The 23,046-nt window shown below is 52.0% G+C and overlaps 1 protein-coding gene and 1 non-coding gene across 2 annotated transcripts; both read right to left on the bottom strand.

Moving 5' to 3' along the window:
- Positions 1–1,807: 1,807 nt before the first annotated feature.
- Positions 1,808–21,499, bottom strand: USP30 (ubiquitin specific peptidase 30). The gene is made up of 13 exons (XM_049789346.1): positions 21,357–21,499; positions 17,574–17,683; positions 15,155–15,337; positions 13,916–14,019; positions 11,332–11,430; positions 10,813–10,858; positions 8,371–8,465; positions 7,073–7,132; positions 6,338–6,424; positions 5,756–5,836; positions 5,462–5,663; positions 3,623–3,746; positions 1,808–2,373 (listed from the first exon to the last, which is right to left on the bottom strand). Exons 1-13 carry the CDS (start codon positions 21,437–21,439, stop codon positions 2,109–2,111), a joined length of 1,539 nt encoding a protein of 512 aa, XP_049645303.1. The 5' UTR covers positions 21,440–21,499; the 3' UTR covers positions 1,808–2,108.
- LOC126031947 (U1 spliceosomal RNA) lies at positions 7,472–7,641 on the bottom strand. Its single transcript, XR_007503751.1, has one exon. It is a non-coding gene; the product is annotated as a U1 spliceosomal RNA (small nuclear RNA).
- Positions 21,500–23,046: the final 1,547 nt, after the last annotated feature.

Genomic DNA, 23,046 nt, shown 5'->3' with positions numbered 1-23,046 from the left:
TTCTTTCCCCACCGGAAGAGACCACCAACCTTTATTTTGTGGACAGGGAGCAGAAGGTTGGGCATTGAACTAACGAGGAGGCGAGGAGAAAGTATCAGAATGTCTTTCCTAGCAAAACAATTCTTTTATTGCCATATGACACAGCAGGTACAAAAGGGACCTTTAGCAAAGACATGGATGAGCCGTTATTAAGACATAAACTCCTAGTATAACTTAAGTCGTGTTGTACGCAGCCCCAAAAACTACTTTGTAAATAACTTGAAATTAGAAATAAAGATGATCTAATTGCTATCTACTGCCTAATAATTTACAGAACGAGGAAGTCAGCTTGGGGTCAGGTGACAAGACTTGAGGCAGATAATTCACATTTACACCCTGGCCCCTGCCACCCACCCGACGCAGGCCCTGCTTCCCGGCAGGGACCTGCTTCCCCCACCAGCCACTTTTCAGTGAGGATTCGGTGGCAGAACAGTTGCTGCTTAGAGCCACTATTTGGCAAGGCAATTGGGGGGTCACACTGCTGGGCAAGGAACTGTCCCATCAGATGTGGGGGGAAGGGACTCTCATTTCAGTATCAGGACAAGGTCTGCCCTGGCATCCAGAAGGGGTTTGGCAGTGGCCAGTGCCCTGTCTGTCCAGGCTGGCACGGTACTGAATGTAAAGGGCAGGAAGGTGTCCTTGGGACCAAGCCTTTGCCTCTTAAACACACACCAAGGCCTCACCTGGAAGCATTTGCCAGCTCATCCTGACCAGGGCTGGCGCAGGGTCCTTGCCTTATCTCAGGTGAACTCTGAGACTAGTCTGGTTCCAAAATTCATCTCTGAAGAGGTCTTTGATTTGGTATCTTATCTTTTTTTTAATATTATTTTCTTCAACTGAAAGCTTTGAAACATCTAGCTGAAACGTCAACATTACAAGTGTCCCCAATATTCCTTCAGCCCTGAGTGGCATCATGAGACATGTTGAGGGTCAAGAATGCTCAGTCTAGGCCAGGTCAGAGCCATGGAACCGTCTACTGAAATGTCATGTCCGTGTGGAGCTGTGGCAACAGGCTTCGGGAAGAAAGACTGCAAAGGGCCAGACTCCAGCGACCATCAGCTCCAGGGGAGGCGTGAATCCTGTAGGTCCGAGGTCAGTTCGCGTCCTTTCAAATGCCGTGCTCTGGCCCATGCAAGGACTATCTACACTCCACCCTCAGCACCCACCTGAACACTCTTAGGGGGTTCTGCATGCGTGATGCTCATTGTGGGTCCTGCTCCGTGTTAACTCTCCCCACCTGCCATACTCCAGAATCTTCCTCAGTGCAAGTGTACAGAAGATGAAACGTGACCCGGGAGCCATTTCCTTCTCTTCGATAAAGCAGCAATGACTTTCTCCCAGCAGACGAGCTCCCACTACATACAGACTATGGGCAGGTAGAAAAGATGATGTAGAAAAAGAGCAAAAGAGTAGGGGAGAGTTCTTGAGGCATCTTTTCACGGTGCTCTTGCCAGCCATTGAGTCACTTGGAAGAAAGGGAGCTTTCCAAAGACAGCTTCTCCAGGGCTCTTAGGCCACGGAATTTTCCAGAGAGGAGATGCTCCATGAGCAATAGGGAGTGAAAGGCACTTTTTTCTTTGAGATGGTTGCCTTAGAGAATTTCACTAATTCCACGATTTTGTGTGTGAGTGGGGGATTATTAAAAAAAAAAAAAGAAAAAGAAAAAGAAAGATTGAGGCAGAAACACTCAGAGGAAGTAAAGTCAATGTCTCCTTGAGAACAGGAAACGTGGTTGGTGACGTAGGATGATGTGGCTTCTAGAGTGATGTCTTTTAATTACCTGTAGCAGGTGAGTAACCAGACACTGCAGTCAGGCAATGCCTTCTGGTCCTTTCAAGTGCCTCCCGGTACCTTCTGGTGCCTTCTGGTTCGAGTTACCATTCCAGGGAGCCTGAGGGGTGGTGGAGTTGAGGCCACTGGGCTCCCCACTTGGAGCCTGCTCTGAGGAGGCACCAGAAGGTTGAAGGACTCCAGCAGGGCTGGCTGGACATTGCCCTGGGCATGACCTGGCCAGTCCAGACAGTGCACAGTCAGCTCTTTGTGGGGCTGGGGGCCAGGTTGGGGCTGTGTCATTCTTCAGCCTTGTATTCGCGGCCCTGTGGCTGCTGCTTGGCGACGACACGCTCATAGAAGAGCAAGTAGGCGCTGGAGGACAGGACCTCCTGCAGGCTTGCCCTTCGGACTGTGTCATCAGAGACCCACAACCACTGGCTGCTGGTGGACAGTGGATTCTTGGCTGACGGTGGCGACCGTCGGTAGGTCACGAAGTGGCCAGAGTGCATGTCTCCGTGGTGGACGACCACTGCCATCAGCCGGAAGAGGTACGTGGAGGAGCTGCATGGGGTGGAGCAAAGGATGTAAAGGATGAGAAGTTTACAGGCCAATCCAGCAAACACAACTGTGATACAAAGCTAAAGGCCTGTGTGCTGGCGAGGGAGATATCTGTGTGCGTCTACACAGCATGAAGGGGCATGGATACACACAAACTGCAGAGCAGAAGACAGAGCCTGACAGATTGAACTGGGGATCCCTAGGAATATACCCATATAATAAGACTTTGTCCTCTCAACACCTATATTCATACCAACCACACATTTCATAACATGATTTTTTCAGGGTGGAAGGGCTCTGGCCACACTCACCAGTGCTCAGCTCTTACTCCTGGCTGGCTCTGGACTCAAGACTTCAGTCCTGGCCAAGCTAAGAACCATATGCAGTGCCCGGCACTGAACTGGTAGGGCAAGGTTGCTCTGTCGTGCTAAAGCTCAAACCCAAGCTCTTTGCATGGAAGTCATGTGCTCGGCCCGCTGAGCAATCTTCCTGGCCCCTGTAACTTTTGCATTTTGGTTTTTTGGGTCATACCCAGCTGGTCTCAAGACTTCCTGGCAGTGAGCTCAAGACTCGCTCCTGATAGTGCTGGTGGACCATTTGGGGATGCCAGGGATCGAACCCAGGTTAGCCATTTGTATGCAAGACAAGCACCTTACCCACTGTACTATCTTTCTGGCCTTCCGATAATTTAGTTTTTTTTTTTTTTTTTTTGACCAGGCCATACCTGGTGGATCTCAGGGGTCACACCTAGCTCTATGTTCAGAAATTACTACTGGCAGGGGGGCCGTAGCAACAGCACGGTGGTCAAGTGTTTGCCTTGCAAGGGGTCAACACAGGACAGACCATAGTTTGAATCCCGGCATCCCATATGATCCCCCAAGCTGCCAGGAGAGACTTCTGAGCGCAGAGCCAGGAGTAACCCCTGAGCTGCTGGGTGCGACCCAAAACTGGGGGAGAAAAAAAATAAATTACTACTGGCTGGCTTGGGAGAACATATGAGATCCTAGGGATCCAACCCAGGTTGGCAAGGCAAACACTCTCCCTACTGTGCTATCACTTTGGTCCCCCTATAAATTATTTTTAAAATGATTTCCATTTTGGACATGAATGGGGAGTGCACGGTGAAATTCTACCTTAAGGTAAGGGGGAAAAAAAAACCCTAAATTCTACATTTCTTAAACATCTACTTTGGGAATCCCAGAGAAGCAACAGCCTGCACCGAAGCTGTTGTGTGTGTTCAGAAGTGGCTTACCTGTAGTCAGGAACCACTGGCAAGGGGAAGGGCATCTGGCTGGGCAGGGTGGGCAGTAACGCTGGGGAGGGGCAGGCGCCATTCATGAAGACTTGTGTCTTGGAGCCCCCTGGCTGATTCAAAACTGCAAGAGAAGAGGGCCCATGGGAGGGACGATGAGCCACTGCTAGGAGAAACAGCCTGATTCTGTCATGGCCCAGCCCCGCTACAAAGAAAACCCGTTTCGGGCCCAGAGAGATAGCATGGAGGTAAGGTGTTTGCCTTTCATGCAGGAGGTCATCAGTTCGAATCCCGGTGTCCCATATGGTCCCCCGTGCCTGCCAGGAGAATTTCTGAGCATGGAGCCAGGAATAACCCCTGAGCGCTGCCGGGTGTGACCCAAAAACCACAAAAAAAAAAAAAAAAAAAGAAAACCCGTTTCATCCTATGTTACTGACTCACCATGTTCCCTTTCAGTCTCAAATAGGAACCGACTGGGCCAGAGACAGTATAGCACATAGTTGCCTGGCATGCAACTGGCACGGACCTGGTCACTAGCATCTTGTGTGGTTCCCAGAGCTTTGCCTAGGAACCCCCACATCTGACAGTCCTATGGGGAGCAGTTCTCCGCTGAGGGCACTGAGGGGAGTCCTTGGGTACCGATCATTCTGATGAGGAAACCATTGTCTCGGCTTTGTCCTTGTGGATAGATGAGGCCCTTTACAATCAGATGTTTCACAGACATCTGAGGACAGACGCCACATCCATGCCACAGGAGGGACAGAACTGGATACCTCAAACACCTCTACTCATGACAGCCCCAAATGTGCCCAGAGCCTGCCACGCTCCCTGGAGACAAGTTTGCAGCCACAAAGAACAGCTGAATCAAATGCTAAAAGGGGAGTCTCTCTCCGGTCATAGGAGGAGGGGGCACACCTGGCAGTGCTCAGGGGCTATTCCCAGTGGGGGTTATTCCTGCATGAGTTTCAGGAGACCAGCTAGTGCTGTGATCAAACTGGAGCAGGTCGTATGCAAGGCAAGCACCTACACCTCTGACCTAGCTCTCTGGCCCTCTCATAGTTTTATTCTATTTTATTTTATGGACTTGGTGCTAGACTTGGTAGTGCTCAGGGCTTACTCCTGGCTCTTGTGTTCAGGGATCAGATCTGATCCTGGTGGGATCAGAGGAACCAAATGTGGTACCAGGGATCAAACCAGGGTCAGTTACATGCAAGGCAAACACCTTAAAGTCTACTATCTCTTTGGCTCCTTTCTCTGTTTTCATTCATACTGAGTTTTGGTTTGGGGGCCACAACTGGCGATTCTCAGGGGGGTTTACTCCTGGCTCTGTGCTGAGAAATCACACCTGGCAGGCTTGGGGGACCCAGTGGGACACTGGGATTGTACCCGGGTCAGCTGTGTGCAAGGCAAATATCCTCCCCACTGTACTTTCACTCCAGCCCCCAATATAACCTGTCATTTTTCTTCTTCGAAGACCTCAGCCCTCCCCCATCCCTAACCCCACTGTGCTCAGGATGAAAAATGACCACAGATAGGGGCCGGAGAGATAGCACAGCAGCGTTTGCCTTGCAAGCAGACGACCCAAGACCTAAGGTGGTTGGTTCGAATCCTGGTGTCCCATATGGTCCCCCGTGCCTGCCAGGGGCTATTTCTGAGCAGACAGCAAGGAGTAACCCCTGAGCACCTCCGGGTATGGCCCAAAAACCAAAAAAAAAAAAGAAGTGTGACCACGGTGCCAGGCTAGCTATCATGGCTTGGGGCTTGGATGGCCAGGGGTCACCAATGCCTCCACTCTGTGCAGGGCCCCTTTTCTCCTCAGCTATGGACGTGGGCACCCACCTGACTTGGGGGCTATGGGGCCACCCTGCAGTTCTTCCCCCGGCTTGGGGCTACATGGATGGGGCTTGTGCCCCAGGAGGCGGTACTTGTAGATGTCCATCATCAGGAACTCGTTGAACTGCACATGCTCGTGGCGCTTGAGCGGAGCGCCTTGGCTGGACCAGCTCAGCCGCTGAAGGTGGATACACAGACACTGCGGCAGCTGCGGGGGACAAGGGCCGGTGGAGGCGCGGGTCAGGGGGCAACTGGCAGGGTGCAGGGCCACCCGGGGCCAGAGTGGCGGGCCCAGCTCACCTTGCCGAGCTTGAGCTGTTTGATGAAGGTGGTTCTCCGGTGCTCAACCATCTCCCCATTCAGCGTCCCTGTGGCCTCCATCTAAAACGGAAGCCAACGCAAGAGTCCCATTGACAGGCCAGTGTCAGGCCTGAGACTTGGTCTCTCAGGGACCTCTGGGTCATGAAACACTAGGAAGGGTGGCAGGAAGGCCAATGGAGGTGGCACTAAAATGGTAACTGGAGCACTGGCCTGTGTCTTCAGACAGTCTGGCCACCATAGTTTCCCCCAAGCTAGGGACGAACTGCAGGGGCTTTGGGGAACGAAGCATTTGGAATGGGTAACATGAGAAATGTGCAAAGGGCAGGCAGGAGGCAAGGATGCTCATGGAGAAACTTTGGCCGCCCCATCCCTCAGCAAGGCAATCAGTTTTTCTGGTCAGTCTCCATGGAGACAGGCCTGGCTGGACCACCTCCCGGAGTGAGGCAGATGTGGCCGGGAGAGCAGAAACAGACAGACGGACAAACAGACGGGCAACTTCTCAGGGCACAGGACATCAGGGTGGGGTGTCAGGACTCGGGAGCTGGAGGGGCTCAGGACTACCTTGGTGCAGTTGTCGCAAACGACGTCGCGCACCGCCTCGGAGGAGATGAAGTGATGAAGGCAGTGGTCCAGGGTCAACGGGTGGCCCTAGAGTCCGAGGAGGAGAGAAGGTGCCAGTCATCACAGGTCTGAGGACGGGCCCTCAGAAGCTACTGATGGGGGGACCCCAGGACCCCACTGAGGCCTGCAGATTCCCAAGTGAGGGCCTCATACTACAGCAAACCACAGGCACCTCCGATGCCATAAGGACTCTGCATCCTCATGAGCTTCATGTGCATGAGTGTGAGTGTCTACACAAACATATGCACGTGCATCTCTGTGTATTTCTTAAAAAGCCAAATTCTCAGGTCAGAGCAATAATACAGTTGGTTGGATGCTTGCCTTGCATGCAGCTGACACAGGTTTGATTCCTGGCATCCGTATAGTCGCCCAAGCACTGCCAGGAGTGATTCCTGAACACAGAGCCAGGAGTGACTCCCTGAGCATTGCTAGGTGCAGCCCTCGAACTAAAAAACAAAAAAACAAAGGCAAATTTTCTATGGCTAAGGAAAAAAAACCATTCGTCCTTCTCTATCTCTCTCCCCACCCCCAAATCAGGCCATGATTGCAAATGTGAGCACAAAGATGGGGTTTACTAGGTCTGTGGAACACATAGTTATGGACCTAAGCAGAGGCCTCACAGATTTAAAGATGCCCCTGAAAGAGAACACCGATAAAGCAGGGCTCGATACATACCCATGCAGTAGCTGGGATGCTTAAGGAAAGGCTATCAAAGGTATCAAATCGAACAGGACTCTGCAAGAAATAAAATGGTACAGAAATGGCACCATTGGATTTGAGTTCAATTCAAAACTTTCTAGATGGAGGACATATGCTTCTAAAATAGTTTAATATTTATTGGTTTATATTACTATGGCATCCTTTAAAATTAAGATGTCTAACACTATATAATAAAACATAATATACTGATGTAAAAGCAAGTGGTATTTAAAAAAGGGAAGAAAAAAAACAACTTCAAAAATACGAGATAGGGGCCGGAGCAATAGCGTAAGTGGTAGGGTGTTTGCCTTGCACATGCTGACCTAGGACAAACCTGGGTTCGATTCCCCAGTGTTCTATATGGTCCCCCAAGCCAGGAGCAATTTCTTTTTTTTTTTTTAAAGCCCCACTACCACAAATTACGCAGTCGAGTTTCCCACATTTGGGGAAATCGCAGGGGTCAGCACGCCCAGAGTGCAATGGGTGAGCCTCACCCTGGGGAAACCACTTTCGTGATCATGGTATCGCCCCTGCCAGGTAAGTATCAGGAGCAATTTCTAAGTGCAGAGCCAGGAGTCACCCCTGAGTGCCACCAGGTATGGCCCAAAAATCAAAGAAACAAACAAAACAAAACCAATGAGCTAAGAGGAATATAGCAGAGTATTATGGCCATGAGTTCAAATTTCCAGTGGCCCACATAGGCCAAGCATGATCCTGGCAGTTGTATGGCCTGAGCCCCACCAGGTCCCTAACTACATCAATACTGGGCATGTGTGAATACCAGGGTCAGCACACGTATTTCCTGGGGCCTGTGTGTGAGCACCACATCCCTTGCCCCAAACACTAGCATGTGGCCTATGTCTCAAGAAAGAGTGGGGCCCGGACCAGAGCAAAAGCACAGCAAGGAAGGCGTTTGCCTTGCATGCGGCTGACCTGGGCTTGATCCCCAGCATCCCATATGGTCCCCTGAGCACCACCAGGAATGACCCCTCAGTGCAGAGCCAGGAGTAACCCCTTAGTGCTGGTATGCCCCCCCCCCCAAAAAAAACAACCAAACAAAAATAACCCGGCTAGCTGTACCTAGCTATGAGTGTCCCCTGTGAGCACGAATCGACCATTGAGACTCCAATCCTGCCTGCCCAGTGTGGGCCATGGCTGCCAGAAACGCAAGGACAGGGTGGCAGCCTATCACCAGGCCATACCCTCAAGTCCGTCTGACCAGACCGAGCTCTCTGGATCCATCAGAAGGTAAGATAGCACAGGCTGAGGCTTACCTGGTGCTCACAGTGTTTGCAGACCATGTTACTAGTCAGTCTTCCGTGGAAGGGGTGCTGGGACTTCCAGTGGTTAGACATGGGGTGGGGGGTGCCTGTAAGACACGGACGCTCTGATAGGTCACCTACGGCCCCCACTCAAACTCACACTCCTCTCGAGTCTAGGGTAGAATTTCTACTGTCAGGGAGAAGAACCTGGACCTGAGCACTCAAGTGAAATAAATTGCTTTCCTTACTGACTTCCATTAACAAATATAAAGACAAACCCCAGCCCTTCACAAGAATGTTTATACAGGCCTCTAAATGTCGATTCAGGGCCCGGAGAGAGGGTAGAGAAGGTAGGGCATTTGCCTTCCTCTGGTTCTATCCCTGGCATCTTATGTGGTTTCCCAAGAACTGTTTGGGGCCGGCGAGGTGGTGCTAGAGGTAAGGTGTCTACCTTGCAAGCTCTAGCCAAGGAAGGATGGTGGTTCGATCCCCCAGCGTCCCATATGGTCCCCTCAATCCAGGGGCAATTTCTGAGCGCTTAGTAACCCCTGAGCATCAAACGGGTGTGGCCCCCAAAAAAACAAAAAAAATTAAAAAAAAGAACTGTAGCACACAGAAAAAGTGCCGGGAACACACACACATATACACACAGAAAAAGTGCTGGGAACACACACACACACACACAGGAAAAGTGTTGGGAATTTAACACACACACAGGAATTTAACCCGGGTTGGCTGAGTAGAAGGTAATGCCCTTCCCACTGTATTATTACCCTGGCCCCTTACAGTCTTCTTTCTATTTTCTTTTTTTTTTTTGGTGTTGAGCTCAGGGCTTACTCCTGGCTCTGTGTTCAGAAATCATTTCTGGAAAACTCAGGAGATCATACTGTTTGCTAGGGATCAAACCCAGTCAGCCACATGCAAGGCAAATGCTCTGCCAATTGTGCTATCACTCTGGCCCCTCACCACATTTTAAATGGCATCTGTGGCAAAGAATAATGACTTTTTTGCTTGTTTTAACACATACGCTTCAATGTTTGAGATACCTAAAGAGTGCTCAGATCCAAGAGCAATTTTCAACCATCGAAAGGAGTGAGTCCCTAAAACTTCATGTGTTCCTGTGGCTAGGATGGGGCTAGGAGGGCCAGCATGAGGAAAGATGACGAGGATAGTGGGGCACTGTCGGAGTGTGTGTGTGGGAGTCCACAGGCATCCGTCAATCATTACTGGCCTGATGACTGTATTACACTGGATCCTACAGCCAACATTAACAGCTGTATTAGCAATGAACAGTGGGCAGCTAGTTTCCCCAGCACCGTCCATATTACAGCAGTTTGGGGGCAGATGTGAGATGCTGGGTGGTAGGCACCTGGCCTGGGTTTAGACAGGAGTCTGAAACTCGCGGCCCTCCATACAACATTTTGTGGCCCTGCCCTAGAGGAATCTTTTTTTGTTTTGTTTTGTTTTAGTTGTTTGGGTCACATCTCCCAATGTTCAAGGCTTACTACTGACTTTGCACTCAAGGATCACCACAACTTTGCCTCCTGCGGCCCCCAGGTAAATTGAGTTTGAGACCCCTGGTTTAGAACCTTTCCGATCATTACTAGTCCATGAAGGAATTGGTGTGTCTTTTTCTTTTTCTTTTTTTTTTTTTTTTTGTTGGGGTCTCACCCGGCAGCGCTCAGGGGTTACTCCTGGCTCTATGTTCAGAAATTGCTCCTGGCAGGTTTGGGGGACCATATGGGATGCCGGGATTCGAACCATCCTCCTTCTTCATGCAAGGCAAATGCCCTACCTCCATGCTATCTCTCTGGCCCCCTTCTTTTCTCTTTCATAAGATTTTTATTTTGTTTTATTTATTTTTTTGGTTTCTGGACCACACCTGGCAGTACTCAGGGGTTACTCCTGGCTCTGCAGAAATTGCTCCTTGCAGGCTGGGGGATCATATGGGATGCCCAGAAAGAATCAAACCCAAGTCCATCCTGGGTAGCCCTCATGCAAGGCAAATGCCTTACCGCTGTGCTATCTCTCCGGCCCTGTGTCTTTCTTTTCCTTTTCCCTCTAGTCCTAGGAAAACAATGGCTTCTTTATAAGGAGAACCAGGAGTGTTTTCAATGAAGATAGCGAGGGAACTAGCTCACTGGATTCAGCTTCAGCTCACTGAATTCCTTCAGGGAGCACCTCAAGACAGTGGCAAAAAAAAAAAAAAAAAAAAAAAAAGGCAGCACCTTGTCTGAAGTATAAATAAGCCCTTTGAAAAGAAAGGCCGTGGGGTGTGGGGGAACAACTCAGGATATTCCCCTGGGGAACAAGCCTGGAGCTGTGTCCATTCTCTTGGAGAGAGTTCAGGCAGGCTTGGGTGTCACCAGAAAAAAGGCACATTTCCACCAGCAAGTTATTGTAGCTTGAAAGTTCCATCAGCGACATCCCAGACCCACAGGAAGGCCCACCTACCTCGGGTGCGGCACGTCAGGTGTTGGGGAGGGGCCTCTGGCTGCTGCTGTAGGGGAAAGAGGGTAGGGGGAGTTGAGAACCTTCCCACAACCCTTCACCCACCTCCTTCACTCCCAGATCTCACAGGATTTGGTGAGATCGTCCACTGATCGTCCACTTCCCCCTGCAGTTTCAGAACTTAGCCTAATCGCCTGCCACACATTCCCTCCCCAAGCATGAGTCCTCCAGGGAAAGTGCTCCGCTTTACTGTTTCCAACATTTCCAAACGAAAGGCCAATCATTCAGCTCCTCCCCTGGACGCAATGGGATGGGGGGGCCCTCTATCTCCTCAAAACCAAGCCTGACTAGAGCAACAGCCTATGGGAGAGCCTTACAGTGCTGAGGTCATTGGAGACCCTCCTGAGGTGCCTCCCCTGCCTGACGCTGGAGCTGGAGGTGGCACAGATGCCCGCCGTGTTCCCAATACCCCAACAGACATCACACCTGGTGTACCCTGAGGCTGTGGGCGCCCTGCCTTACCTCCAGCGAGTGCACATCAAACAAGGGCGTGACCTGTGGCTGTCGGTCCCGCTCATCTTCCAGGGATGAGGTGATGACATGGAACAGCTCATGAGCATCCTGCAGAAGGGGGGCAGTCTGAGAGGAGGCCGGGCACACCCCATCGTCCCGGGTGGATCCCTGGGCTCCCTTCACCCCACTGAGCCTCCTGTGGACAGAATTTCAGCTTCTAAAGACTTCCAGTTGCAGGGCAGGAAGCCTGGCCTTGGGGAAACTTTGCCAACTTTGGCCAGAGTGACAGCACAGTGGACCGGGCACTTGCCTTGCAAAGCCGACCTGGGATCTGATCCCTGGCAGCCTAGATGGTCTCCCTAGTACTGCCAGGAGTGATCCCTGAGCACAGAGCTGGGAGTTAAACCCCGAGCACCACCAGGTGTGACCACCAAACAAAACCAAAACAAACCTTTGCTGCCTAAATAAGAGAAGAAGGGGCTTGGGTTGTCTAGGGGCACGGGGATGGGAATCAAAATCACACTCGTAGGGCCAAGTGTCCTACTGCCCAGCCCCAGCCCGCTACCCAGCCGTCCCGTGCATAAACGAATGAGTCGTTCCATGTACTATGGAGCAGGCAACAAGCTGGTATGTTCACAAAGCAAAGACACACCCTGGGCTGGGGGATAGGAAGCAATGGTACAAGTTGCAAGGGTCCAATTGGGCAGGTAAAGATTCACGACAGCACAGCAGGTGGGATCTTGCCCTGCAGGAGGCTTTGAGTCTGGGTTCGATCCCAAACTCCCTCTAAGGGTCCCCGAGCACCGCCAGGAATGACCCCTGAGCACAAAGTCAAGAGAGACCTCTGAGCACCACCAGGGGTGGCCCAAAAGCAAATTAAAAATAAAAAGGCAGAGGGGCGGGAGCAGTGGCACAAGCGCTAAGGTGTCTGCCTTGCACACACTAACTTAGGACGGACAGCGGTTCAATCCCCCGGCGTCCAATATGGTCCCCCAAGCCAGGAGCTATTTCTGAGCACATAGCCAGGAGTAACCCGAGCGTCACTGGATGTGGCCCAAAAAAAACAAAACAAAGAATAGCAATAGCAATAGCACAGTGGTAGGGCTGTTTGCTTTGCATGCTGCTGACCCAGGACAGACCTGGGTGCGATCCCTGGTGTCCCATATGGTCCCCGAGCCAGGAGCAATTTCTGAGTGCAGAGCCAGGTGTAACACCTGAGTGTCACCGGGTGTGGCCCCAAAACAAACAAGCAAACAATCTCAAAAAGGCAGGATTCTGTTCCCGGGGTGGTGGCTGGCTAGCAGCAAGAGGACGTAAAGTCCTCCGTCTGGAGAGACCTTAGCCATGGGGTCTAAGGGAGGGGCTGATCCTTGATGTGGAGGAAGGGACACGAAGGAGGGTAAGAATCCCCCGACTTCTGCAATGGGGCAGAGCTAGTCTTGTATCCACTCCTGTCACTGCTGGTGAGCACCTGGCATGGAGCAAAGAGCTCAGCAGAGGGGAAGGGGGCTGAGGGATGCTCAGGAGACCTTCCTGGCAGGGCTCTGCTGTTGCTTCATAGCTGTGTGACTTCAAGGAAGTTTTTCCGTGTCTCTGAGGCTCAGTGAGTTCCTCTCTGATGGGGAGTCGGACACAGCTCAAGGGCACAGCACAGAGAGCCAGTACATGGCCTGGCACTCCTGCCCAGCTTCCTGGGCTCGCACAGGAAAACGCAGAGAGACGACATCTAGCACTGGGTGCGTGAAGAGCAGACAGTCCCCAGGGCCTGAGTGCTGTAGATAGATGGACAGACAGACTCACGGGGTGGTGAGAAAGAGAGGTGTCCCCTACTGGGGACAGCAGGAAGTTCCCAGTGGCTGCACGGACCACACTAAAGGCATCAAAACATGCAGGCCAGGCAGTCAGTCCTGGGGTTTATTCTTTTCAGTTGGTTTGTTTGCTTTGGGGCCACACCTGTCAGTACTCAGGACTTAGGTTTTTTGTTTTTGTTTTTGTTTTTTGTTTTTAGTTTTTCGGGCCACATCCTTTTGATGCTCAGGAGTTACTCCTGGCTAAGCGCTCAGAAATTGCCCCTGGTGGGCCCGAAGAAATAGCACAGCAGTGTTTGCCTTGCAAGCAGCGGATCCAGGACCAAAGGTGATTGGTTCGAATCCCAGTGTCCCATATGGTCCCCCATGCCTGCCAGGAGCTATTTCTGAGCAGACAGCCAGGAGTATCCCCTGAGCACCACCGAGTATAGCCCAAAAACCAAAAAAAAAAAAAAAAAAAACCCAAGGAAAAAAAAAAAAAAGAAATTGCCCTTGACTTGGGGAGACCATATGGGACGCTGGGGGATTGAACCACAGTCCTTCCTTGGCTAGCGCTTGCAAGGCAGACACCTTACCTCTAGCGCCACCTCGCCGGCCTCAGGACTTAGTTTTGGCTCTGTGCTCAGGGAGCACTCCTGAAGAGGACTCGGACTGACACCAGAGCCAGCCGTATGCAGGGCAAGTGCTCTCCCTGCTTTGCTGTGGCTCTGTCTCCCTCAGTGGTGGCCAAGACAAGGGAGCCATGGCACACACACATGGTTACATATGAACCGGTGGACGCTAACCTGTTCTTCGAAGGACGAGATCTGCCACCTGTACGTCCTCAAGACGTCCAACAAGCAGCTTGCATCTAAGACATCGTCGTCAGTCACTTCTTGGCAGGACAAAGCTGGAGCCAGAAGAAAAAAATAAATAAAATGGTAGCCAAGTTAGTAAATTCACCGGCCTAACAGCTGGGCTCACAGTGCAGCTAGTTGGGAGTGTTGGGGCTTTTCAAAGGGAAGACAGACAAAAAGGGAGTGCTTCTCTGAAACTGGCAGTCCTGTGTTTTTCTATTTTATTTGTTTTTTAAATTAAAATTAATTTTTTTGGTTTTTGGGTCACACCCAGCGGCGCTCAGGAGTTATTCCTGGCTCTGCACTCAGAAGTCCCCCTGGCAGGCTTGGGGGACCATATGGGATGCTGGGATTTGAACCGGGATCTATCCTATATTGGCCAGGTGCAAGGCAAATGCCTTACCTATGGCTCCGGCCTCCTGTGTTTTTCAAACTCGGCCTTTCTTACAAGGAGCTGAAATGCAAGAAGCTCTGAGGACCAGAGCAGAGATGTCCTTCACATAGCTATGTCCCCCTCATCCACTTCCTGGGCATCAGTCACCCAGGGTTACCCCCAGCACTATGGGGGGAGCTGTATGACCACCCCCATGTGGTAGCAGCACCAAAGCCCAGATCCAAGCTAGCCCAGTGGTGAAAGAATGATCAGAAATGGGCAAGGCACACAAAGCAGGGCCCTACTGGCCACAGGATAAATCTTGCCTCCTGGGACATCCAAATGGATGCTCGATCCTTTTTTTTTTTTTTTTTTTTTTTTGGTGTTTGAATCACACCTGACAGCAGGCAGGGGGACCATATGGGATTCTGAGATCCGAAACCGGATCAGTCCTGTGCTGGCTGCATGCAAGGCAAATAAATACCTTACTGCTGTGCAATTGTTCTGACCCTTTTGTTTGTTTTTCAGTTGCAACCGGCAGCACTCAGGGGTTGCTCCTGGCTCTGCGCTCAGAAATTGCTCCTGGCAGGCATGGGGGAACCATATGGGATGCTGGGATTCAAACTACCTTCTGTCCTGCTTGCAAGGCAAACACCCTACCGCTGTGCTATCTCTCTGGCCCCTAAATCCTTCTGTTGAGTCTACCCATTTCTTTCCCCTGAGGTTCTGGCCACTTTCTATTCTGAGGCAATGTCATCCGCCCCCCTATGGATGGACAACACATCTTGGTCCCTATACTGGAGCCCTCCCAATACCTTTCAGGAGGTGCAGCAGGGTCAGCGATAAATACTGGTGGGGTGGGGGCCGCTCCGGGCCATGGGTGTACTGGGTGGTGAATTCTTCTAGCCAAGCGATGAAGGCAGGACAGGCAGACAATCCCTGCAGGAGGGAGTTCAGGAAGCAGGTATTCCCCAAGTTCACGAGGCCGGGCACCAACCCTAAGGTTTGGGAGTTGGGAAGGGAGAAGACCACGACAGTCAGATCAGATCTTTCTTCCCCCCGACAGGGGGCTTGGGGTGGGGGTGTCTTTTTCTTTCTTTTCTTTTTTTTTTTTTTTTTGATGCCACACTTGGTGATGCTCAGGAGTTATTCCTAATTATGTGCTCAGAAATCACTCCTGGCTTGGGGGACCATGTGGGACGCCACGAGTCGAACCCAGGTCTGTCCTGGGTCAGCTGCATGCAAGGCAAACATTTTATCGCTGTGCTATTGCTCTGGCCTGGGGTGGAGGTTTCTGACTTTGGGTCCTGGATTTGAAGTCTCAGTGGGAAAGGCCCGTCCTGCTTGGAGAAGGCCCAGGGCCGCATTCTTCGCCACCAAAATGGCACAAGGGTCAGGGCCCTGCAGGGGCTAACTTCTGCTGCACGCCACAGCATGGGGCCCAGCTTGGTTTGCTGCAAGGCAGGCAGGAGCGCCAGGAAGCAGGGACTGCCCCTATGCCCGCTATCCCCACTGATAAGCGAGCTCTATTCCTCGGCAGGACAACAGCCCTGCTGTGGCGCCTGGACAATGGTTCTGTTCTTATGCTCAGGGGAGCAACGCCTCTTGAGATCTCCAGGGCAATTTCTCTTTTCTTTCTTTCTTCTTCTTCTTTTTTTTTTTAACAACTTCTTTGAGCAGTAAGGTTACAGACATGTTCAAAGTTAGGTTTTAGTTCCTATTGTCTTGGTTGTGTTTTTTTTTTTGGGGGGGGGGCCACACCCGTTTGATGCTCAGGGGTTACTCCTGGCTAAGTGCTCAGAAATCGCCCCTGGCTTGGGAGGACCATATGGGACACCAGATCGAACGCGATCCTTCCTTAGCTAGCACTTGCAAGGCAGATACGTTACCTCTAGCACCACCTCACTGGCCCCGGGTTTTTTTGTTTTTGTTTTTGGGAAACACCCGGCGGTGCTCAGGGCTTACTCCTGTCTCTGTGCTCAGAATCACTCCTGGCAAGCATGGGGAAACCATAAGGGATGGCGTCCATCCTGGGTTGGCTGCATGCAAGGCAAATGCCCTCCTGCTGTGCTATCTCTCCGGCTCCCAGTTGGTTTCTTTGGTGTTCAGAGATTACTCCTGAGTCTGCACTGAGGGATCACTCCCAGCAAGGCTCAAGGACCAGATGGGGTGCTGAGGATTGAATCCGGGTAATGGGGCACAAGGGAACTGTCCTCATCACAGTACTCTCTGACCACCCCCCGCACCACATCCCCCCACACCCAGTGCCAGGACACACACACACACAGCAGAGGAGCAACAAAGTGGCCACCTCCAACCACAGCCACCCCAGATTCACCACAATCAGCATCTTTGCTCTATCAATCCCCTGCTTTTGCTTTAACTACATTTTCTGGACCAGATATTTATAAAAAGGGTTTTTTCTTTTTTTTCTAGATAAGAGAGTTTTGGAGCCGGAGCGATAGCACAGTAGCAGGGTGTTTACTTTGCATGTAACCGACCTGGAATGGACTGAGTTCCATAGGGTCCCCATTCTATAGGGTCTCCTAAAGCCTGCCAGGAGCGATTTCTGAACACAGAGCCAGGAGTGACTCCAGAGTGCCGCCGGGTGTGGCTCCACGCCCCCATCCCCACAAAAGAGAGATATTTGTGAAAACGTGGAAACTAAAGTTGAAAACTTTTTTAGTAACCAAGGCACTGACGCAATCCATACTCTGCCTGTGAGTAATATGACTGTAATAACATCAGACAGCAATGCCACAGAAAATGTTTCATGACCACACACATCTCATGTTCAAGACTTGGAGGGGCAGCACTGAGACCTTTTTTTTTTTTTTTATTACAATACGGTGAAAATCATGAGTCATTAAAATAAGCTTGCCTGAGAGGCTGGAGCTATAGCACAGCAGGGAGGGCATTTGCCTTGCACGCAGCCAACCACACAGCCAACCCAGGTCCGATCCCTGGCATCCCATAGGGTCCCCAAAGCACTGCCAATAAAAAAGTATTTCTGAGCAAAGAGCCATGAATAACCCCAGAGCACTGCCAGAGTAATTCCTGAGTGCAGAGTAACCCCTGAGCACTATAAAAAAGAACAAACAATATTTGAAATAAAAGTAGTGTTTCCAAAATTGAAGGCATGAGAGATAGCCCAAACCTCTCTATTTTGTTTGGGGACAATAAGAACAAGGGTCAGGGCTATGGCTGTGGAGACAGTGGTCTGTTCCTTCTTACCCTTTCTCCGTTTCTTCCGTTCTGTAATGGGACCCCAAATAACATAGATTCCTGCTGCTACAGCTGCAGCTATTCCACCCAGCACACCCCAGTTCTTCATGACTTTAGACCTGAAAAAAGAAAAAAAAGGTTGTTTCTGGTCATCAGAGAGGCACAGGACACAGATGTGAACCTCACCGGGATGGCTTTCAAGCCACCAAGCACCACTGTGCAAGCCAGAGAACCATATGGCAACAGGACTGTCCTGGCTTTGGTTTGCGTTTACACGGTGATACCAAAGTGTAAAGCACAGTAACTACACCCCAGCCCCAAAGTGCCCAGGACCCTCTGCCAATGTCCCCAGGTCACTCTTGTCTGACTTTCATGTCTTCTATCCATCCCTCCTCCAGACTGTCCCTTGTAAATGTTCAATCCAAGGCCAAGGGGTTGTGAGTGTTCAATGCTGCCTATTTCCTTCTTTTCTCTTGATTCTGCAGATGGGTGAGCCCAGAATTCTCCTAAGGCCTCCCACCAGCCGAATTAATTACCCAGGTCACTTCAGCAGTGTCTAGGGCACTGTGGCCCTGTGGGGCCTAGGGGCTCCAGTGCAGTGCCAGAGAGCGAACAAGGGCCTGCAATGGGGGGGGGGGGGGTACCCATACCGGTGATGCTCAGGGCTGACTCCTGGCTCTGCCCTTCAGGAATCAGGAATCACTCCTGCTATTGCTCAGGGGACCACATGGGATGCCAGGGATGGAAGCCAGATAAGCTGTGTGTAAGGCAAAAGCCCTCCCCAATGTGCTATCTCTGGTCCCAAGGCAAACATAACCTTCTGTACTAGCTTTCTGGCTGTGTCCTACGCCACCCCAACTGATCCAAGGACAGGCAGGGGACAATTTTTGAAACCCATCACTGCTTGGCCACATCTTGGTTGGCTGTGAACATGTAGGAAGACTTCAAAACAGGGAAAACTCCCCCATGCCCGCTCCTACGCTCCCTGATAAGACATTAGCTCTAACTCTCCTGGGTACAACCTTATCAAAGCCTGAGGTGCATCTCCTGTGTCCCATCTGGTCCCTGATCCTTCACCCCAGCCCTTCTGTCATAGAGCCAACCACCCACTACCACCAGAGTCAGAGTTGGGGGAGCCTTCTGTGCCCTTCAGCTGGAAGCCAACTCCTGGTGCTCTTGTGTCTGAATGCCCTGGCCTCCCACACGCCTAGAACATATCTGGTTTGAAGCTGCTTGTCAGAGAATTGACTGATTAACTGCATTAACAGAGACCACGAAAAATCGACAGAACGCAATTCGCGAAATGCAATGTGGAGCGGGGATTTAGTTGCAGGAAAGATCTAAATATTCACCATGTAAAAGAATTTTTCATTTCAGGCCTAACAAAGGCTGAACATAAAGAACCCACTCCACTCCACCCCTACAAAGTCACACATAGTTTTATGACTATGCTGATCACAAAAACTAGCCATCCAAGTCAGTGGCAGAAGGCAGGTCGGGTCTGTGTCAGTCCATGGGTGCTACCGCCAATATACATACAAGGCACATGCATATCGACCCCATGTCTTCAACCTAGTACCCTGGGCTCCATGAATACTGCTCTGACCTTTGCTCAGTCCCCACTGATTCAGGGAAGAATCACAAATCATACTGTGTCTTAGATATCAACATTTCCCTGGAGTCACAAAAAGATAATCTAAAATCGAGACCTGTTGTTCAAAGAAATCTTTGTTCTCAGCTCGAGAAAAGAGAAGGCGCTAGGCCTTGGTTACCAGAGTGGAAGCCCGGGGACCTGGCTCAGACCTGGCCTTCTCTGTTGGTCACCCTTCAGCTCACTTCACTACCTGTGCCTCAGTTTCCCCCTCAGTTCAACAAGCGGCAGCTCTCATGAGATTGGCTCCCATGGGCTGTGGTGGAGATGAAAGAAGGGCCTGGTGAGTTTAGTAAACCTCAGTTCCTAGATCAAAGAGATTTTTTTTTTTTATGTTGTGACCTGTTACACTCATAACAGTTGCTCTTGAAGTCTCTCTTTTTTTTATTTTCTTTTTGGGCCACACTCGGTGATGCTCAGGAGTTACTCCAGGCTATGCACTCGCTCAGAAATCATTCCTGGCTTAAGGGACATATGGGATACTGGGGGATCGAACTGCGGTCCGTCCTAGGTTAGCGAGTTTAAGGCAAACGCCCTACCGCTTGCACCACGGCTCTGGCCCCGGAGTCTGTTTTTCTCTCTCCCCACATTTTGGGCCATACCCAGTGGTGCTCAGGGCTTACTCACAGCTTACTCCTGCAGCATGTGGACCATATGTGGTTCTGGGGATTGAATCGAATCTATGTTGACCTCGTGCAAGTAACAGCCCTGCCCACTCTGAGGCCTCTACCTCTCAGTCACATCCCACTGGGGCTATTTTGGGAGAGGGGGCTGCGCTGGGTGTTTCCCAGGCCACGTTTATGAAGCCTGGGAGCTGAACCTGGAGAACTGCTCCAGAAATTCTCAGCTGATAAGGCAGGGGGAGGAATGTGAAGAGATCAGGATAGGGGCCTTCCAGTGCCAGGAACCTCCAGGGCTACATCTGGCTGTGCCAGGACTCTCCAGGCCACAGCCTGCACAGCTGGGGGTGGGGGACGCATGGCACAGGAAAAGGAACCGGGTGTTGGAAGCATATAAAGTAGCTGCCCATAACCCTTGCGCTATTGCATCACCCCTGCATCGGAAGTTTCCGCCATGCACCTCTGAGTCTGTTATTCTTCCCAGATTCACAGATTAGTAAACGAAGGGACAGACTAACAGGGGGCAAAGTACACAAGATTCCCACATCAGCTGGGCCAGGCTAGGAGGGAACTAAGGGCAGAGTGGGGATGGTTGACGGAGAGAAGTGCCAGGTTCTGAGTGGATCGTGCATGAAACCCAGGAACAAGGGGATGCTGGTAACTCTATTCCTCTGCAAAAATGCTACCACTGGGAGCCTTGTGGGGCTGGGAGCTGCAGAGGATTCTCTTTCCCGGACACCCCCACCTGCAGCTCTCAGCCTTGAGAAAACATAGTTGTTGTGTGTTGTTTTTTTTTTAAGGGGACCACCCCTAGAAGTACTCAGTGCTTACACCTGCTCCTATGCTCAGCAATCACTCCTGGTGGGTTCTGGGGACCCCTAGAAGATGCCGGAAATGGAACCTGGGTCAGCAGCGTGCAAAGCAAGTGTCCTTTGCTGCTTTGCCAAGCCTCCACTCCAGTTCCAAAAATGTTCTAGCCCTAGAGGCAGGCAGCTCTGCTAGCAATCTACTTGCCATTCGGGGTCAGTAATGGAGAAAGTTTGTTTGGCATGGATGGGGGACTTACACAACAGGATGTGCGTGTGTGTCTAAGCCAGTTAGAAAAAAAATGGGGGTGGAAGGACCTTGACAAGGTAGTCAAGGGGGTCCTTGCTGGGATAGGGGGCCTTTGCAAGAAGAGTCGAGAAGGAGATTGGGGACCCATGCAGACAGGGGGGGAGCCTGCCATCATTGGGAGTGATGACAGGAATGGGGGTACTAACATACTGGGGTGCAGGGAAGGGACAAACGTGCCTGACCACTTAATAAGAGGACTGTGAGGGGGAACCCACCTACCTGGTGAGACCCCCCCAAAGCATGGGGTCCACCCTGCAAGATATTGGGGGGCTCGGGGAGGTCGGAGTGGGGGCAAGTGTAGCGAGTGGCGTTGCAGGGAGCTCTGGGCCCGGGGTCTGCCCCGAAGCAGCCGGACTGCAGGCCCCGCTCCAGGCCCGACGCGCCCGGCCCGGACCCCGCGCTCACCTGACGGCCGCCCCGGTGCGCAGCAAGCGCTGCAGGGCTCGGTGGGCCGCGGGCATCGCCGCTCGCGCCCGGGCGCTCAGCATCGCGGCCGCCGCCGCCGCCTCCGACACCTGCCGCCGCCGCCGCCGCCGACCGAGCCCGGCCCCGGACCCCCAGGCGGCGGAACCTAAGGCCGCGGTCGCCGCTCCGCGGGGGAAGCAAGATCGAGGGACCGGCGCGGCCGGAAGGAAGCGCGCCCGCCCGGACCGCAAACGCCGACCCACCGCCGCCTGGGCTTTGGTCCCCTGGGCCTTCTTGGCCTTGGAGCCGGTTGCTAAGGGTTGCCAAGGCGGCCCAGCGTCCCTCCTTTTCCTCCTTCTCCTCCTCTTCTTCCTCCTCCCCTCCCTCTCTTCTTCCTCTTCTCCTCTCCCCCTTCTTTTGACCCTCTCTCCTCTCCTGCTCCTCCCCATCCTCCCCCACCATCTCCTCTTCCTCCTCTCCTCCTCCTCCCTCCTCCTTCACCTCCCCTCCTCTTCCTCTCCCCTCTTCCTCTCCTTTTCCTCCTTCTCTCCCTCCTCTCTGCCCCATCCCTCCTCTCTTCCTCCCCTTCTCCTCCTGCTCCTCCCCCTCCATCTCCACTTCCTCTCCCTCCTCCTCCTCCCTCTCCTCCTTCCCCTCCTCCTCTTCTTCCCCCTTCTGCTCCCTCTCCTCCTCTTCCCCTTCCTCTTCCTCTCCCCTCCCTCTCCTCCTTCCCCTCTCTTTCTTCCCCTCCTCTTCCTCCTCTTTTCCTTATTCCCCTGTTCCTCCTCCTCCTTATCTCCTGCTCCTCCTCTTTCTCTCCCTCCTCCTCTCTTGCCCCTACCCCTCCTCTTCTCCTCCCCTTCTCCTCCTCCTGTTGTTCCCCCTCCTTCTGCTCTCCCCCTCCATCTCCTCTTCCTCTCCCTCCTCCCTCCTCCTTCCCCTTCCTCTCCTCCTTCCCCTCCTCTTCCTCCTGTTGTTCCCCCTCCTTCTGCTCTCCCCCTCCATCTCCTCTTCCTCTCCCTCCTCCCTCCTCCTTCCCCTTCCTCTCCTCCTTCCCCTCCTCTTCTTCCCCCTTCTCCCCCTCTCTCTTCTTCCTCCCCTCCCTCCTCCTTTCTCATCCCCTCCTCTTCCTTCCTCTCTTCTTTCTTCTCCCCTCCCTCTCCTCTTCCTCCTCTTACTTCTCCCTCCTCCTCCACCACCTCCCCCCCTTCCTCCCTCTCCCCCCTCTTCCTCCCTCTCCTCCTCTCCCTTCTCCTCCCCCTCCTCCTTTTTTTTCTTGGTATTTGGGCCACACCTTTCTCTGCTGTGCTATCACTCTGGTCCCCTTCTTTTTTTTTTTTTTTTTTTACAAAATAATTTTTTGTTGTTTTGATTTTTGGGCCACCTCTGTTCATGCTCAGGATTTACTTCTGACTCAGGGGTCACTTCTGGCTATGCTCAGGGAGAACCAAATAGGATATGTTCGCTTTAGGCTTATCCTGTCTCTTTTCAATGTTTTTTTTTTTTTTTTTTTTTGGTTTTTGGGTCACACCTGGCAGTGCTCAGGGGTTATTCCTGGCTCCAGGCTCAGAAATTGCTCCTGGCAGGCACAGGGGACCATATGGGGCGCCGGGATTCGAACCGATGACCTCCTGCATGAAAGGCAAACGCCTTACCTCCATGCTATCTCTCCGGCCCCTCTTTTCAATGT

This window comes from Suncus etruscus, chromosome 15 (genome assembly GCF_024139225.1).
Source record: "Suncus etruscus isolate mSunEtr1 chromosome 15, mSunEtr1.pri.cur, whole genome shotgun sequence".
In the NCBI taxonomy this organism is placed as follows: domain Eukaryota; kingdom Metazoa; phylum Chordata; class Mammalia; order Eulipotyphla; family Soricidae; genus Suncus; species Suncus etruscus.
The sequence above is the reverse complement of the archived record's forward strand: the minus strand, read 5'-3'. Positions and strand labels throughout refer to the sequence as shown.

What these genes read in the sequence shown, in the direction of transcription:
- USP30 (XM_049789346.1), bottom strand. Translation starts at nt 21,439, where the DNA reads ATGCTGAGCGCCCGGGCGCGAGCGGCGATGCCCGCGGCCCACCGAGCC. An exon ending in ACGGAAGAAACGGAGAAAGG is followed by an intron (nt 15,338 to 17,573) that starts GTAAGAAGGAAC and finishes CCCAAACCTTAG; the next exon opens with GGTTGGTGCCCGGCCTCGTG. An exon ending in CCAGTGGTTCCTGACTACAG is followed by an intron (nt 2,374 to 3,622) that starts GTAAGCCACTTC and finishes CACCCCATGCAG; the next exon opens with CTCCTCCACGTACCTCTTCC.